Here is a 19,028-nt window from a genome sequence, read left to right on the forward strand (position 1 = left end):
TCCTGTATTCTTAAGGTTCCAAAATAATTAAGAATTTAGCATTGTTTTTAAAAAGATGAAGAGTAACAAAAGCAATAGTAGCCCATGACAGTGCGAAGTGTGACTCCAGCAAGAGTTCATTTCAGAAGCAGGTGTATAAATATGTACAGGGCAAAAAGTTGATTCTAGGTGGAATACTGGAGGTCTTTTCATTTCATTTGCATTTAGAGAAAGTGAACGTGACCTACAGTTTTCTATTATCTTCTTTCTCCACATTTGGAGTGTGCTTCTTAGTTAAGACAAACCTGTTTTTTGTTCATTTGCTTTATTGTTTTTTTTTGTGTTCTTTTTCTTTTTTTTTCCTATGCAACTTTGTGATTACTTCTGTTCTGTAAATATGTAATTATCTTCCCTTGTGGAAATGCTAAGTTGTGGCTTGAACCGGTGATTAAGCACCTGGTGGGAAGCAGGACAACTCAGGAGAGCTTGTGTGCATCCATTGCGAAGCCAAGCTTTGCACATCTGATAGTTTGAAAGAGATTTTGCCAGGCAGTGTTGCCATGCAGTTCAAGTGTGTTTCTTTTAAAAAAAAGGCTTACTTTGACTCAGAGACATTTGACAGAGATCTAAGTGTAGAAATGCATGGATTTGTACCATCCTCCTTTCAAACTGAAACTCGTAGTGCTTCTAAGAATGGTATGATATAGTAACAAGGTTGTGATGAATATGCAAATGATGAGAGGGAGAGCAAAATCAGTAATTCCACAAGCACTCGAACTTATGAATACTGGTTTCCAAGAGTGTTTGTTGGTTTTATTCTCAAATGCCTTACAAGTTGTAACCTCTAACCAAAGTAACTTTTCAGCTGTCATGTTCTCAACACTACTGTATTATGTGAACTCATGGAATGCATATATATTCAATTTCAGCAATCTTTTTTGTAAAGCATGGGCTTTCGTTCTTCCATCTGTCCATTTTCACAAAATCTGCTGTAACTTTGAAACTCTATCAGATTTGCTTTAAATTGTCTTTTAAGCCAGGGAGTCATAATTGTTGTTGAGAGATGTAGGTATAGACAGGTAAAAACCTAAAACTGGCTGCATTAAAAGCAAAATAAATGTATTCAAACATGATGGCTGCATATACCTGCTTTCAGGAAACCCGAGTAACGGTTTTATCAAGTAAAATTTAGGACAAACTCTTACACAGGCAATTTAGCAAGAGTACCTAGGTCAGGTCTAAAGCAGAGTTTCGTATGTAAATGAACACATGCAACTTAAATGTAACTAAACACATGTATGCTGTATCTGTGAAGTAAAGATAAGGTACAAAAAGGGGAAATGTTTAGTGAGGTAGTTTCAGATAAAACATATTGTAAACAACAGTAATTGGGTTCTAAATTTAAAGAAATGTCTGCGAAGTGCCTGATTTTTAACAAGTGAGGTTGTACGTAGGAGAAAACAGTAAAATTTTATGCTGACAAGAATTGGCAATTTTGAAGTCCATTTAAAAAAATATGATGATGATAGTTAAATGGATTTTAATTATGATGTACAGATATTACAAAAAGTGAAAGAAATTAATCTGGACATGTGGAGAACAAGATGTAAAAATATTAATTTCAAGAATTGTACTGAAAACATGGTAATAACTTCTCCTGCCCAACTGAAAACAGTACTGAACCTTTAAATAGGAAGGAGACAACTTTAAGCAGGAGTAGGGGGAACAAGTATGAATATGAGGGAGGTATTAAATGTAAACACTGGGTGAAGTATAGATAGCAGGTAAAGATAAGCTGAGAGGTGAATCCTGTAAGATTCCAGAAAATAGAATTGCGGAATAGAGATTTCTGTATAGAAAAAGCTGGGCTTGGTTGAGCAAGAACTGCAAACTGGGGATGTAAACACATCTGTAGAATCAGGTGAGTAAGGAAGGATACTTCTTGTGGAAGGTTATTAGGATGCAAGGAAGAAAACAGCTTCTGTGCAACAGCAGAGCAAAACTAAACCGACAGTAGTTTTGGTGCACAAGGGTAAATGTCAGAGCACTTTTTTTGCGAAACAAGGGGATAGGGTTTAAAGTTGAAAGAGGGAAGATTTAGGTTGGATATCGGGGGAATTTCTTCTCTATGAGAGTGATGAGGTGCTGGAACAGGGTGCCCCAAGAGGCTGTGGATGCCCCGTTCCTGGAGGTGTTCAAGGCCAAGTTGGATGGGGCCCTGGGCAGCCTGGTCTGGTATTAAGTGTGGAGGTTGGTAGCCCTGCATGTGGCAGGGGGGTTGGAGATTCATGATCCTTGAGATCCCTTCCAATACAAGCCATTTTATGAACTTGGCCAAAAAAAAAAAAAAAAAAAAACCTTATTACTAAATGCAGTTGAATTTCTGGTTTGGCTCTTTTACAGAAAACGAAGTGCCAATTTATTTAAGGTCACTCCCTGTGTCTGTTTTCCTCTTACATTTAATATCTGCTCAATACATTCAGCAATGAGGGTGTGAGGATATTAAAGACTCTGTGTAATTAGGCCTTTCATATTGAAAGCATTGTTACTAATTTGCTATGATTTTTGATACAGTTTGAGGATTAACAGTTTTGAGTGACGTTCAGCCAGGTTGCATTCAGTAGCATTGCTACAGAGCACTGTCAGCTGACCGTATTTATGCTAATAACATGACCATAGTTTTGTATGTATTTATAAACACATAGAGCATGGAGACAAAAGCAAACAAATAAGTTAAAAAGTTTTTTTTAATATACTTGAGAAGATCTGTGTGAATGTAAACATTTGGGAAATTTGTGCAGCAGGCTTCACTGTAGGCACTAGTATTTTGACCTTGTAAATAATGATAGAACCCTGCATATTTTTTACTTGAAAAGTAACACTTCAAAAAAATTGTGGAAATTCAGTTACTGTTTCTTAATATGGCACAAAGGAGTTATAGATTTCCTGGCAGGTTTGTGCGCATTTCTGACATTGTGCTGTGTAATTCCACTACTGAATAAGCCTACCATTAATTTTTTTACACCAAATAATGAATCTCTTGCCACGTAACCACAATAGGTGGAAATAAATAAGTAAAATACTGGTTTATATGTATGCAAGCAAATTTTTCTATATGTTATTAACAGCATTTTTTGGTTAACAATTCTGTCAAACCTCGTTAAAATCTTTGAACGTGGTGAGAGTAAGGCAAAAAAAACCTCTGTAAGCAAATGGCACAAAATACCTGTGTGCATATCCAACTCTTATGGACTTCCACAGTTCTGCGTTGGCTATGACTATACTAGCTTCTTGTTCACCATGTGTAAGTAGTGTTATGCACAGTTGCTATGGAAGTAATCATATTCTCAGATCTCTTTGAACAGGTTTATTAATATTTCACTGTGTTCCAGTGACTCATTTTGACACAGATTTAAAGCAGCTATAGTCTAAGTAGATTAATATGTTAATATAGTTTACGAATTAACATGACAGGTTAATTGAAAACACATTGTAAGATGCCTGTCTGAGGACATCTTTTATTCATTTTTCTGATATAAATTGTTTATTTTGTACAAAGCTTTAAAATAAATAACACAGCGCAGTACTGCATTATTAGTACCTCTTTTTTGGTATTAATCTGTGCTTAAGTGCCAAATGTTGTTGCTCTTTTGTATGGTTTCTTCCTATTTTTGGGTACTCAAGTGCTATAAGTGTGAGCTGCCCAGCTGATATCATGACTTATGTTACAATAAGTAAATAACATACTGATGTGGAACAAAACATTTTCCAAAATAAATCTGAGTAAAAATACTGACAACAATACGAAAAATGTAGTGGTGCGTGGAATATATCCACCACAAAAACAGAAGTTGAAAGACAAATGGGCAGAGAGGAAATATACACAGGTTCCACTTAGATATTTTCAGAAGAATTCCGTAGTGATAATTCTCAGTGACAATCAGGTAAGAAGACTGATGTACCAGTTAAACGCTGGATAGTTTCTGCTTGGTTCAGAAGAGCAAACCACCTGTATGGGTCATGTCATTTTTTAGGTTTCTTACTCGTCATAACTCTCAGAGACAGAATTACCATCCAGTAGATCTCAGTTCACAAAGCATCACAGCTATAGTCTGTCAACTCTAGAGATAGCTACGAGGATGTACACTTCTGAATTGATGATGGAACGCTCATTAGGCTTCTTGTAGAAACAACTTTGTTGTGATAGTTATTTTTCTGATTGATTCCGAAGTGGTGTCAAAGTCCTTAGTATTCAGTTTATGCTGTCTTTATGGCTGCTTCGATCTGTGTTGTGATTGTTTAATTCTTGGTTTTTCCACTGGATGCTTGTTCCATTCATGGGCACTGAAGTCGCTAAACTTTTTGACTGGGAGCAGCAACAACAAAGACATGACTGAAAATTTGGGAGAAAAAAAAAAAAGTTATCACAAATCTGTCAGCTCTGTAAACGCTGCCAACAATACTTTTTATTTTGAAATGAACAGAGGATTCTCACTGAAGTGAGTGATAGGCGCATGTGAGCAAAATTTTTACCCCATGACTGCAAATGGTTTATAGGCACAAAGTTACACATAGGCCTGTCCTTTGCCTTTGACTTGAAAACAGCTTTCACAGGAAACATTGTAGAAGTTGGGTGGTGGTTTTTCCCTCTGCACTTCAAATAAAATGTAAGAGAGAAAAGGGACTTAGGTCTCTTCTCGCATCTTAGAAGAAGGCAAAATTGTTTAGGAAAACGGATGGTGAGTATGTTGAGCTCTGTATCGTTTTTCACCTTTAAGAACTGAAAGTAAACAAAAAGAAGGTAATCACTGGCTGAGATGTCCCCTTTTCTCACCTGAAAGGATGAGGAATTACTCTTCAGCTTTTCTCCTGTCCTTTTGCAGAAACTAATGCTTAACTCTATGAAGATGGAAGCTTTGCTTTAGGGGAAGAAGAGTTAGCTCCTCAGAGGAGCAGTGGCAGTAATAGCAGTAAATCCATAACTTCTCTGAGCAAAATTAGCAGGAAGTGTTGAAGAAGGATGTGGCCAGTCTTATGATACATGTACTATTTATGTGTGGGTGGGGATGTAAAATATCAGCAGAGGAAGAATATTAAGCTCAATTATGAAATTGAGAGATTGGCTGAAATGATCATGTTGTACTAGAAAGGAAAAGGGAAGCTATAGTAAGAAGCTGGAAAGGATCAAATCATATCTGAAAATTACTCAGAATTGTTGGGTGGTGTTTTCTTTTGGAAGAGCAAAGGGAAAAAAATGTAGTAATGATATGAAGAACCTCCATGTTAGTTTTACTTGATGTCAGGTCAACACATGTTATCTTCTCCACTGTTCCCAAATAAAGTAGGAGACCATCAAAACCAAAGCTGATTTCATGTTAGCCATGTGGAAATACTCCCCTGACAAACTTTCCCTACTTTGATCATTTATTACATTATTTTCGATATTCTGTGTCGCCTATTTGAATTCGGAAAGTGTTGTAGTACAGCTCTTTGTTTTTCTTTGCAGATTAACTATGTCTTCCTTTTCCCTCTCACCACCCTATAACACTATTTGCTCTCATTTTCCTTCTGTCATTATGGCCTTGCAGAGGCATGGTGTCACAGTTATTTTAGCCTTAAAATATGTTTTCCAGTGTAGGAACTGCAAGAATGCAGGCAGAAGCCATAATGTTTATTTACTTACCAAGGTCAACTGAAGTGCCTGCTTTGATATAAAAGTCTGAAAACTTTAGTTGGGATTGTTTAACTGCTGTCACATCTAGTGCCCTACGTAAATGTCTTTTTTGCTCTTGTAGAGCAGTGAATTAGGGTCTCAACTGAATTCTATTTAATATACAGGTCACATTCTTATAAGCACCACTTACATAAGCATGTCTATCTTGCTGATTGTTTACATGTGAAGACTGTGTCAGACTTATTTACTGATCTAGCATTTCAGATAAAGTGGACAGTTTCCTCTTTGAGTTTTATATGTCTGCAATGTGACCTGCTAGCTGGTGACAACTTATTCATTCATTTGCATGCCTCTCCTCCTAGGTGAGGAAGAAAGATAACAGCTGAGTGATTGAATACTGTTTATCAGCTGGACATAGTATCAGAAATATCTTACCTGAAAACAGTTTTTAAACTTCTTGCTCACAAAATAGAGTGCTATTGGGTTTATGCAAGAGTTCATAGTTGCCAGGTTGATGCTGATATAATCCAATGGCAGCAAGAAACTAGATGAAAAAAAAAGAAATCAAAATTCGTTCTTCATATGCTGTGGAAGCATACATGTTTTCCTGTTTGCAATCTCTTTTGTCACAGAAACAAATTCTTTCTCACCTCTGTTATCTTTTACCATGAGAAACCTATAGCGGGTGGTCTCGCAGAAATTCAAGATCCCCAGGAAAGAGATTACAATGGCAATATATTTACTGTATTTATGCTACAGTATTTACTGTAATTATGCTACGCCGTAAGAACATCCACCTGAAAATGGGTGTAGTTGAAAAATCATAAAATGAAGTTGCATGTACAGTGACATTTCTCACATAATATTCAAATGCATGACATGATATATTTTTTGAGTATAAATAAGTTATTGATATGGAAAATGAAGTACCTGAGCAGTTCACATCTGCCGGGATCTCTTTCATTGTATACCATTTTCTTCAAAATTCGGCTCAAATGGAGGGGGAACCAGCAAAGAGCAAATATCACTACTAAACAGAAAACTGTCTTTGCGACTTCTCGGCGCTAGAAAAATAAGATAATAATGATTTAGTGTCTAGTTCATACTGATAAGAGATTGTAGTGATGTTAGCAGTAAAGTTAAATTGTTTAGATAAGCATGCAAGGAAAGTGCAGCTTCCAGACCACCTGATGCCTCTGAACTTTTTTTTAATGAGTCTTGCTCTGTATTTAACTCTGGCAGTCCTCTACATTACCTACTCATCACTGAAACTGGCACAGCTGGAGCATACAGGGCATTGTCAGGACTTAGTAGTTGTTAGGCTAACAATATCCACTGCTGAGCATTCCAAAACCTGACAGCTTTCCCAGTCTTTCTTATTCCTCTCCAGTGGACTACTTTTCTGGCAGTTTATCAGATAAATCTCTTTCTTTAAAAACATACATACTCTCTAGGAAATTTTTTTCGTGTATGATGGAAACTGAGATAACTCCTATTTGATAAAAACACTTTCAGGTAACCCTTTATGTGAAGTAATTTGTAAACTCAAGGCACCCAAATCAATTGGCAGTAACAATTCTGTTGTACAATGTATCTAGTCAGGATATCATTCTCCATTATATCTTATATTTGGTACACATCCTGTCGCATAGAAGGGTACTGCACAGTATTATAATTTTGTTATCCTTGCAATCTGATCTTGATGTTCTTATGGATTCTTTCTACAAGCAAAATCACAGAATTGTCTGTATTACAGCTTAATCTCAATGCTTAGGAAAAAAATTATATTTAATGGATTTTTTACACAACTTTCAAGATTTACTGATGTATTAGTGGATTTTGGGCGATGTCTACCAGTGTTCTTTGGCAGGTGTGGATTTGATAAGGAGGATTAAGTGGGGATAAGAATACCACTTCTAGAACTGTCTTTGTAATGTGACAGGAGTAAGCATTTTGAGGTTGTTATTAAGAATCTTGAATGTATGAGCAAGTCTCATTAGGCACTATTAGTGTTTCCTCTTTCTTATAAAGCAGTTGTTATCAAAATAGAAGAAACGTAACTGGAAAATAATGTGGACAAGACTGAAGAAAGAAAGAAGGACAAAAAGCGACAAAGGGGTGAGTACTGGTAAACAGAGGCATAAATTCATCCTCCAGGATCCAGTCCAACTAGTGTGCTGGCACTGCTTATCCAGTTGTGAAAGCTGGGGGGCAGATTCCCCTGAGCATACCGTTGTCCTTCTAATGGGTAGAGTAGTCTTGTGTGGCCCTAGGATGGGCTGAATTGTGAGTCCTGGGGTCTGATAAGGGGGAGAAGGTGGAAAATCTGAGAAAGGCAAAGATCCCTCTGATCTGCCCTGTTCTGAAATGTGGCAGCAGAGAAGGAATCTCTGAAAGAGCTCGCTCAGCTAGAGAGAACTGCTCTGGGGATTCATACTTGTAAATGTGGAATTTGGAACAAAGTCAGATTTGAAGGGCTGAAATTAATATTGTACCTTCTTGTCTGACTAACTGCAGAGAAAAAACTACAGGTTGTTTTTTAAATTTCAGTTAGGAATGAAAAATCAGACAGTGCTGCACAAACATCATAGTGAGAACTGACGGTTCTGTGAGTGACTTTGTGATCATTTGTTTGTCCTAGTCTTACTGCATTTTTCAAAGCAGTGAAGCTACAGCAATAGTAACTGCCACAGTGCAGTAAGACTGAAAAAAATGTCTAATCTAAACTAAGTTATTCTAGAGCGGCTTTTCATATGAACCTAAAATTCATATCAAAGTGCGCCAAAGTGGCGTATCAAAGTGCGCCAAAGTTGGAAGGACTCATGTAGTAATAAAGAGGCAAGAAAAATTTTATTTTAAAACCTTTGTAGTTACAAAGATTAATGAACGGGAGAACACAACCATCACACTTTCTTAAGAGAAGAAATACACCAATTACTTTCTTGAGCTGCCTTTAGTATCTCCTTATGTTACGATTTAGTCTTGTGTTCCAGGATGGACTGAATACCTTAACATCAGAAATAGTCAACATCCTTACCTCCTATTTCTGTAACTTATTCAAACATGGAAACATTTCTAAATTAACCCAAAGACAGAAGAATAATATTTTCAAACACTGGTGGTCCTAATATTTACCTGCTTAAGGTGTTCACTGAGAGCAATTCTCAAGTTGCTGTTCCTTCTGTTTAACATTTCACAAGTCATTAGTGTATAGAAGATGGCAGTACACGCCAGTGGCATGCAGAAATAGAAGCCAAACAGCCACCAATCCTTTGCATCTTTGTAAAACTAGATAAGGTAAAGAAAAGAGAAAGTATTTTTATGTGATTCAATAGAAAGTACCACAAAGGTATGGGAAATGGAAAGTTAGTATGCTTGTATTCGTCTATTTGCGAACGGCTCTAAATTATGTAACCTTTATCAGTTGGGTATACTTCGGACCGACATCAACGTGTGAACTGTGGCATTGTAAACATTTATTTTACCTCAGTGACAATCTGCCTATACCCTTGTTGCAATCCGTCTTGTATGGGAAGAAATTAATTTTGATTGTTTTTTCTGAAGCTTTATACTTATTCGAGAAAAGGAGTTCAGCTCCTACTTCAGTATGATGTACAAGCCAAAATGTAGACACTGAGTGTGAGATAACAAATATCTCTAAATGCCTGTCTCAGCAAATGCCATTTACCTCTGCAGCTTCTGCTCTTATTCCAAAAAAGGAAAATTCAAAGTGCTTTGTAACTTTAGCCACCTTTCCTTATCAGTGAAAGCGCTGGTAGTTGGTTGTTTATATGTAGGGCTGATAGAAGCCTCTCTGTAGGTGTTTGATGTATGCAAAGCTTAGGACTGGTGTCTTCTATTGGTACAGTTACTTTTAACCCTTCATGTGCCTTGCACACCATTTGACTTTTGTGACAGTACCCTGAAGAAGGAACTGATAGAGTATCCATATTTGCCTGTGTAATTTAAATGCTAGTTGTGTTTTAAGTTAACAATTTATGCACTATGGGAAACAGCATATTTGAAACAATATTTAAAATTATTATTTTCTGTAGGCTATTTTCAGGCTAAAAACTTTATTGTATCTTAATTCTTAAACTTCATGCACAGCCAAAATTGTGCACTGACATACGACTCTTTAAAGACTTCCTGTCTCTACATTATTAGTCACTGAGATGACTATGTGTAAAAGGGAACCTTCTTTCTCCTGATCTTTCCTCAAGCTTGTTTATTCCTAGCGGATGTGCTCTTGTAACATGATGGTTCCCACACCAAATGTCAAAATGCTAATAACTGAGGATTATACAGATCCTGTTTGAAGAAGTCAAACTTTGACATCTTGTTTACATTTAAAACTGAAAGGCACTAAACTTTGAAAGATGAAGGAAACAAATGCAATGCAATAATCTTTAGTATTTAGTAGTGTTCGTTTCTTAGTCTGCTGTAGTTGCATCAGAGACTTGATTTACTGAGGAAAAAGGAAATGGCTTTTATTTGTCTCCATCTAAACCCAACAGTTATCTGCTTACTAAGCTTGTTAATTTAGAGTATGCTGTGGTATCTAGGCCACAGCCCTGCTCTAGAGGCGTCTTGAACTGTGCTCATTAGCTTCTTTCCTCCTCCCTTTGTAACCTCATCCCTGCATGAGGAGGGGCTGCAGTCTCATGCATAGTTACACACTCCTCTAGGGCTGCATTTTCCCAGCTGAGACCTGAGTTTCTGCCAGCAGAAAAGCAGAAAGCAAAATGCCTTGTATTTTAAGCGTTTGTTCTGAGGGGAAATCTAATTACCACTCCTCCTGCAGAGAAAAGGATTACAAATACATGGAGCAATTGCCCGTTCTGTGGGAAATTCCTACGGGTTAGACTAGAAGCATATTATTTGGGCAGTACAGTAAAATGCATACTGTGTGAATCCACACTATGTTTAAAAGGAATAAGTTTTGTCATTTGTTAACCAGCTTTCATGAGTATTGCATGTCAGCCAATGCATTCACAGTCCTGTTTCACAACCCTGACCAATACACAAATTCTGTACAAAAACCTGACTATGAAGTAACAAATCCTACACAAAAATGTCTGCAAATGGTTAATTATGGAATCTGACTTTGTCGAAGCTTACATCAAAGCACAAAACTGGGTTGATTTAAGAGAACTAGGCATTCTTTTGTTTGTCTTGAAAGCCCACATGGAACTAGTTTTCTACAGGAAATGTGCATTTTAAACAAGTTTCCTAGTGCACTCAGCCTCTAGGGAATCATGGTCTAGCATGATCCTTTATAGTCCTTCAAGAATAGTTTTAAAATTGAATGAATTAACCTATTAAAAAAAAAAAAGTTAATCATAAACCTTCCCCTAAGCTCAGTAATTGCTTATTTGATGTTTGTGTTAGTGAATATATTTAAGGTTAAAATATTTCCATTTTAATCTCTTGTTTCTACTTGCTTGGATTACATTGAAACACAACACTTTTTTTGACTGATGCATCCAACATTTATTCTCAGCTTGAACCTAAATGCTGATTTATGTCCTTAAAAATCAAACTGGCATGGAGTGATTTAGATATTTGAATTATTCTGAGCAAATAAAAGATACTAATTCCTGCCAATATGCAAAACAAGCCAAGCCGTTCTACTAAGTCCATTAGGAACAGAAAAATAATCATTACTGTGCCTATGTGGGACCTGAACTACTGTGCTTTGAAGAAACAGGATGAGAAAAACATAAAACATTTTTCTCAGGGAGAGAGGAAGTACAGATTGTCCAACCACAATTGTGGAGAAAAGTTGCTGTTAAAAATGCACAGACTTACACTCACTGCGGTAAAGCATACTTTTAACTATCTGCAAGCCATGTTGTCTGTGCAGTTAAGAAATATAGTACAAGTTCTGAACAGTTTCACTTCCTCTTCACCTGTATTATTTCCACTAGAGATTTGCTTTTGTTTTCTCTTGCTTCTGACATCCCTGCAGCCTGTGGAACCCTGCCGAAGTTGATGATATTCTACTGACAAACACAATTCCTGCACCCTTTTTATTTATTATTTATTTTATACATGTTATATGCTAATTATTTATTTTTATACGTGTCCTCATTTCATTTGCCTCACCCTTCTCAGTTCTAACCCGAGCCACGTGAGGTTACATTGGATCTAGCCCAAGATCCAGTAAAAGTACAAGTATGTGGCATTTGAAAATGGAAAACAGTTTTGTCATGAAAAATTCTGGGTCAAGAAAACTGTGGAGTTTCCTTTAAGATCTTGCATTACCTGCAACAAAACATAACAAATCCTTTTTTTGCTACTTCTAAAAAAAATTAATTTGTGAATGAAGAATGGCCTTTCCTTGGGTTTACAGGGAAGAAGGTGTTTCTTTTCCTTTTTCTGAGGGTAAGACCAAGCAGAAACTCCCTATTCCTCTGTGCAGTAGATGGGTTAACTCTGTAGTGACTGCTCATCTGACGTGCTTTGAACAAGCTAATGTGGATATTTGCAACTGGAAAAGTGCAGTAGTACAGAGGCGGAGGGTTATGAAATTTGCCTAAGAATCCTGGTGTGTAGTTGAGTATTTCTCTTGCTCTTGAGTAGCAGTGCTTGGGTGACAGCTAACAGTGCCACAGCTACCTAGGTTGGACACATGTCAGTTTCATAACTGTAATTTCTGATAAATGAAGGGATTATTCTCTGATTTTGGACAAGTGTTTTAATAGGAAAAATGAAGTTAGAGCTTTGATGTGTTATACCTGGAAACACAATGCCTCCTAGGGCTGTGACACTCTTGGTTGTTCTATAATTAGGCCCTAATTGCAGATTTCCTTATTAAGAATCCTTAGCAGTGAATGATGTTGTAAAGTCACATTTAATATTTTCTGAATGAAAGCAGAGGGCTGATACCTGTAGACTGAAGACCCTCTTTGCACCAATAAATATCAGAATACATTTTGCACCTTAACAGATTAACAAAGTGCATGTTAACTGTCTAATTTATAAAGAGAGGAAAGGATGTTACTTACCAACATAAATTTATTTGTAGGGTTGAGCATGCAGGTAACATAACTTTCATCTTTGTATCTGAAAGGTACCACAGCAAAACCAATGGCTTCTGGAATAGCCAGTATAAAAGACAGAAGCCAAATGGAGAAAATTTCAATAGCAGTGATCATAGGGATTCCAATTCCCTGAACGCGGCTCCAGGAGGCAACTGCTCTATACCTGCAAGAGACAGGCATTAATTTCTAATCTTTTTTTCTTCCTCAAATTCAAACATTTTGCATCACTTTGATATATGAAGTAAAATCCCAAAGCTGGCATTGTAACTTTATATTGCTTGTTCTTCTTGCCTACTCCAAGAACTCTGCTGTCCAGCCATCCAGGATACCCAGTAGAGCACATCAGGGAGTGGATAGTAAAGAGTTGGATGCAATTGTTAGGCTAAGGCACATGATTGTATGGCATTCTACTGTATGGACTGTTCTTATGGTTACTAATTAAAGTAGGCAAGGTCTGTGAGGGCAGACTGTATTTTATGCTAGCTCAGGTGATGTTACAGCAGAAAACAATTTCTCATGCAGTAGCTGTTATAAAAATGTGAGGCAACTATAATCTTTGGCTACCACAACTTAACAGCAGTGCTGTCTAAAGTGGTCAGCTTGGCATCCAGTGAAATATTGTTAAAATAGTGTTAATCATGTGAAAATGTATTTATTTACGCAGTGCTAACATACTGTTTTTATGAGGCACGTTCTGTATTGGCCTTAGACTACAACAGAGTTATATCCTTCTGGCAGTAATCTCAGCCCCTGCATTACCTTTCTTATGAGAAAATGAAGAGTGTGGCTAAGAAGGGTGTTCATGCCAAAAGTAGCAGTTTTCTCCACAACTTTATCCCCTAGGTACTAAGTTTCTGTTTGTTTGTTTGTTTGTTTTTTAAAAAAAAAGCAAAATACAACAGCACAAAAAGTCTAGAATTACTGAAACCAGCTTTGCTGTATGAATGCAACAGCTTGTAACTCGCATAAAAAGTAAAAATTCTAAAAAGTTTCAAATATAGCAAGTGCACTTGCAACATCCTCCCTTTTCCTCTTCCCCTTTTTCCCTTCCCTGTCCCTCACATGCTGGATTCTTGTTACAGGCTGCAGCTTTTCCCCCATTAAGGGAACTGAGCAGGTCTTTCACTTCTACTTTTCTGCCAGATTTCAAGGATCTTGTAGGAATTTATAAGCTTTGAAACTTCAACCTCTCTGTCAGCTTTGATCAAAAGGTTCAAAAATTATTGAGAGAAGACTGATAGGAATGTAGTAAAGTCTTTAATTTATGGACATATCAGGCCATAAATTAAATTTTCAGTAGCGGATTTGATTGTTATCTACTCATAGCTGCAGCAAACAAGTTACTTAGCCTTTCCAGAAATTTAGCAAAGATAACCATCTAAAAGTCATGGAAAGAACAAACACCAGTTTTGTTTTTGTAATAATCTGAAAAGCGTTTTGGAGAGCCTTCTGTCATTGGCAATATCACAATTTCTAAACTGTGTTTATTTTCACGAAGTAATAGCACTTTCTCATCTTGAATTACAATGCTACATGGGCTTCTAGTAGAACTAGTCTTTAGCTGAGGAGAGAGAATTATGATTGCAGGAAGTCAAAGTGTTGATATGGGCTTAAGGATGGCAGGAGTTTAAGGAAAAGAGTAGCTGAGAACTCTGGATTAAGATGCTTTGTACTGAGAATGGCTGGAGTTTGAATTTCTGAAATGAAGCAGTGAAGACCTTCTGATGGGGTAAAACTGGTGAAGGGTGTAGGGCATAGGCTATTGTTATTAATGGCAACCACACCTCTTCTCTAATCAAAATACTAGATTAACATTGTAGATTCACATACACAGCATTTCTTCTGATTTCCCGTGTCACCACCCCCCTCCCCCCTTTTTTTTCTTTGTAATTGTGCTCATTATACACAGCACAGTCACAGGTGCACTAGAAACAGATTCTTAGTGCAACATTTTAATTGAAGGGTATTTACGAAGATTTTGAACAAACCAAAGCAAACTAATGTATTGTGGATTTGCAAATTAAGAATACATTTGGAGGTTTTTGGTTTTATCTCCTAAAAGATCTCAGGAGGGAGACAATAATTTACTCACATAGAGGAAGTCTCTGAGAACGGTATTCTGAGATTATTGAAACAAGCTATGCTAAAATAATTGAGAGAATAATTTTTATCATCAGATCTTCTCACATATTTATATTAAAATACAAATTAAATTTGGAATAATTAGTGATCTTTTTATATTTCACTTCATCAAATATCAAATTTTAACTTTAATTACTAAATGCAGTATTCTATGGAGTATTCCCAAAAATACTCAGTATTTGTACTAAGTAAACTTTGAAAATAGAGCAGCAAATGTGCAGTTTATTCTTTGCTAACTGGCAACCTTGCAATCAGTTCAGTCAGCTGCAGTGCATGGTACTGTCCCATCATCCTTGAATGATATTCTTAAATACGAGACTGTGGACTACATTTTTTTCAAATAAGAAATAATTTTTTGTGCTGTGTTGCCTGTGAGCTATGTAAATGAATACAAAGAAGTAAATCGTGAATCTAATTCTTTTCATTCTTGAATTTTTTTTGTACCTGTTCTGTTCAAGTTATGTCTGCTTTGAACAGGAGAAGATCAGTGTGCACAGCAGCAAGGGTTTGGATCATACATCTTGTCTTTTTTTTTTTTAGTTCACATTTCAAATAACCAGCAAATGAGGAACCGCTGACTGAAAAATGTTATGAATGGTTTCAGCTAAAGGATAAGCAGCTTACTAATTAGATCAGAATTTCCTGAGTATGTACTAACCTGCAATTACTTGGTCACTGCTTATTGCTGTAACAGTGATTTCAAAAACTCTGGTAGTAAAATGTTTCAAGTGGGTGTTCTGTAGGTTTTATTATTTGCATAATCTTTGTATAGGCACAAAGATCCCATAATTAAGAATGGGAAAATACTGCTGGGTTTATTTCCCTCCCATTTAAAAAAATAATAATATAGGATGTCTGCCACAGAGCTGAAATAAATTTAATTCCTCAATCTAAAATTTATTTTATCTTATTTTATCTTTTTAGTTTGTTTGCTTTTTCTTTCCAACCTTGTCTAAAGTGTTCAGCTCTTTTCCATGTCATTTCCTTTTCCATGTTTAGTGCTGTGGCTTCTTTTTTTGTTTTGTTTTTTACTGCTCATGCATATGCTGTCAACTTGAGTATATTGTGCCCTTCAGTTGCTCTCTCCTCTCTGTTTCTTCTCTTTTCTTTTCTTTTATTCTTATCTATTTATTCCAGCTTGCTTTTCATGGATCCTGCAGGCTATCCTGCTACTTGTATTCGAAGATGCACAGTATTTGAGGACAAGGGATTATTGCATCATGAAGTATCTACACTACATAAAACTAAATACTTTACACTCCTACCCAGCTATAACTTCTTTAAAGCGTGTCTTACAGATGGCATCTTGTCTTGCCTGACAAAATTAAAAGCAACACACCTTCACCTTTTCTTTGTGATTTCTTATAGTTAATTCCCTCACGTGTAATTTATTTTCATTGGGTATGTCTGGCTGAAACTTTGATTAATAGGTTCACATTATATCTTTTTTTTGCAAAGCTAAAGAGCTCACTAATAACTGATATATCATCTGTATTTCAGAACTTGGAAATAATATTGAAGAGGCTTCTTCAGTATCATTTCTGAGATCAGTAAGGCCTCTGAATAATTTCTGATTTGTTTTTTTTGTTGGTTTTTTTTTTTTTACACCCTCTCCATGATTTCACCATTCCTTGATAAAAAAAATAGTTCCTGAACTCTAATTAGCCTTTCAGTGTTAGCCTCATTAAAGCTGTAAGTTTATGTTTTCAGCTGTGACTTAGATTTGTTTCTGAAATATTTTGGAAGTTCTTTTTACCATAGTGGAATCTAATCACAATTGAAAAAGAGAATGTGCTGTGGGCCTTGTGAAGTGATATCAAGGAGCATATGAAAATTAAATCATGGCCTGTAAGTTTTCCATAGCCAATCATTTCTCAAGCTTGTTGTCTTTTGGAGAAAGTGACTTTGTTTCCCCATTTCTTTTGACTGCATTAAAATTAGATGTTCTAATGACCCACTAGTACAACGTATTTCGGTTCTGCAAGTTGTACCAGGCCTTTATAAAAGGAGAAAAGCAGTAGAAAAGTCATTCAATATTTGATCAAGTACATGAGAAGTGGTTACTCTCGAGGTTAGCATTTTATGCCTCTGCTGATACTGATCTATTCCTCTTTGCTCCTAGAGATTACAGCAGTTCCTCATTCTGAAGATAGCTCACTGTGTGTTGACTGCAATATAAGTTAATAATTAAAAAAAAAGTTAAAATTACAAATCGTTAATATATTGATATTAATCTAATATCTCGTAATATCGTAGGGCTTATGTTGCTTTTCTTTGGTATTGCAATCTTGACTATCTACTACACTCACTGGAAGTTGGTCCAGATGAAAGCAACTAAGCTGAGTGTCCTATGAATTTTCTGTGCAGAAGAAGTGAGAGTGTCTATTTATGACGTGATATCCTTATCTTGACTCTTCTTAAAACCATCTTCTCATCAAAATTGTTATGTCTAAGATATAAGCAGAAGTAAAAGTTCAGGAAGGATAATATGCTTTCTCCTCATCGCAGTCAGGGACTGTTTAGAAATAAGTCAAGCTATCATCATCCTCGTGACCCGGAGTTTAAAAATGCCTGAGAGGCATCTGAAATAAATGTGAACTTCCTCTGAAAGGTGATGACTCTTTTGGTGTTTTTGTCATCCTCTTGAGATCATGTGTAAGTGGACATTGTTTCCCTTGGGAATATACAGTTAATCTTACCACACTGTTAGAGCAAGCTGTTCTGTGTGAGAGGGAACTAATAGTGAGTAGAGTTTCAGTAGCATGCAGTTAACAAGGGGACCAGTCCCTTCAGGAAAGAGCAAATGTTCTAAATCAAGGCTGTGGTCTACCAATGAGAGCTAGGGAGTCAACAATTATCAAAGCTATAAAGCTCTGAGTTCATTATAGCAACTGATTCCATCTATTTCTATACTGCGGAATGCAATCCCATACATTGGCACTCAAACTAGCTGTAAATGATGTCATTTTCAGGAGCTTTTCTATGGCAAAAAAATAAAAACAAAATGTAAAAGTAGTCCATAGACCAGGAGCAGTCCTGCTGTAGCAGCTCACAAGTCTGTATTTACTCATTTTCTTTATTAAAAGGTATGTAATAGCTGATCTAGAATTTTGTGTTGTGATTATGACTGATGCTCCGCTGCCTAACATAATTTGCTTAAGGTGCTTTCAGATCCTACTCTAATATCAATTTAACCCAGATTCACTTTGTGTTGGCCACGACAAGACACTGGCTATGCATACATATTTTCTAATGCACGTACTTGTAGGTGTGTATTACAGTAGTATCAGCAGATAAAGAGTAAGTCTTTGGTGAGGTATGCAGTTTAGATGAAATAAAGCAGTCTGAGTCTGATCACATACAAGATTTTATACTCAAATAGAAATAGCACTTGATTCTTGTAAGGATTAGCAAAAGATTACTTATAGAAATAGATTCATATAGAAAAAGACAGCTTCAGCTGAGTTCCAATTATTAAAAATGTGTGTAGTCATAGGACTATAGCTAGTGAAATGTTGGTGAGCTGCATTGGTGAGAATTCTGTGAACAAACTGTAAGTTTCATATGTGTTTGATCTAGAGTAGTCTTTGGTGTTGTATTTTATACTGAGCAGACACTGTTTGAGAAGTAGAATTATTTTTACAATTTTCAGACTTACTAAAGAAACAGAGTGCTTACTTGAGGAGTTTGTTTCTACTGAGCTAATGAGCTCATTTAATGAGTTACTAATGTAATAAGGAATTTATTACATGTAATTTGTATCTATTTATGTAAAATGTATTTTGGGCATAGATACTACTAAGTTCTCATTCATTGTAAACCTTGTATATCGAATTTTCATATACAATCAAACTAATATTTTTCAATTATCTTTGCATCTCTGTGTTATTGTGCAGAGGGGATTTATCAGTGTTTCAGAATTGCTATAGACTAGAATTTTATCAAGTTAACTCAAGATCAATAAAAACGAAGAGATTTAAGAGAAGTGAATTTTCATTCTACTACTGCTTAACATGTATACATAAAAAAAGCACAAAGTAATAATGAGCTGTTTTCCTCCCATAATATTTATGTACCTTCTTAGACCCTTTTAAATGAAACATTAATTTTCAAACTACCGACATCGTTATATCAGAGCAGATTTCTGGTATATTTTTCAATAAATTCAATTGGCTTTATGAGTTATA

General features: G+C 36.2%; 1 protein-coding gene across 1 annotated transcript in view; it reads right to left on the bottom strand.

The window, feature by feature from the left end:
- Positions 1–2,708: 2,708 nt before the first annotated feature.
- EDNRA (endothelin receptor type A) overlaps positions 2,709–19,028 on the bottom strand; it is a 29,053-nt gene continuing 12,733 nt past the window's right edge. Inside the window, exons 4-8 of the mRNA XM_042828433.1 lie at positions 12,664–12,862; positions 8,789–8,941; positions 6,584–6,717; positions 6,089–6,197; positions 2,709–4,372 (exon numbers count right to left, since the gene is read on the bottom strand). Of these exons, the coding sequence (XP_042684367.1) occupies positions 4,232–4,372; positions 6,089–6,197; positions 6,584–6,717; positions 8,789–8,941; positions 12,664–12,862 (736 nt within the window). The 3' untranslated portion in view covers positions 2,709–4,231. The remainder of the gene's footprint in view (positions 4,373–6,088; positions 6,198–6,583; positions 6,718–8,788; positions 8,942–12,663; positions 12,863–19,028) is intronic.

Source organism: Centrocercus urophasianus, unplaced genomic scaffold, assembly GCF_019232065.1.
Source record: "Centrocercus urophasianus isolate 14NV4802_14NV808 unplaced genomic scaffold, USGS_Curo_1.0 seq_3, whole genome shotgun sequence".
NCBI classification, from domain to species: domain Eukaryota; kingdom Metazoa; phylum Chordata; class Aves; order Galliformes; family Phasianidae; genus Centrocercus; species Centrocercus urophasianus.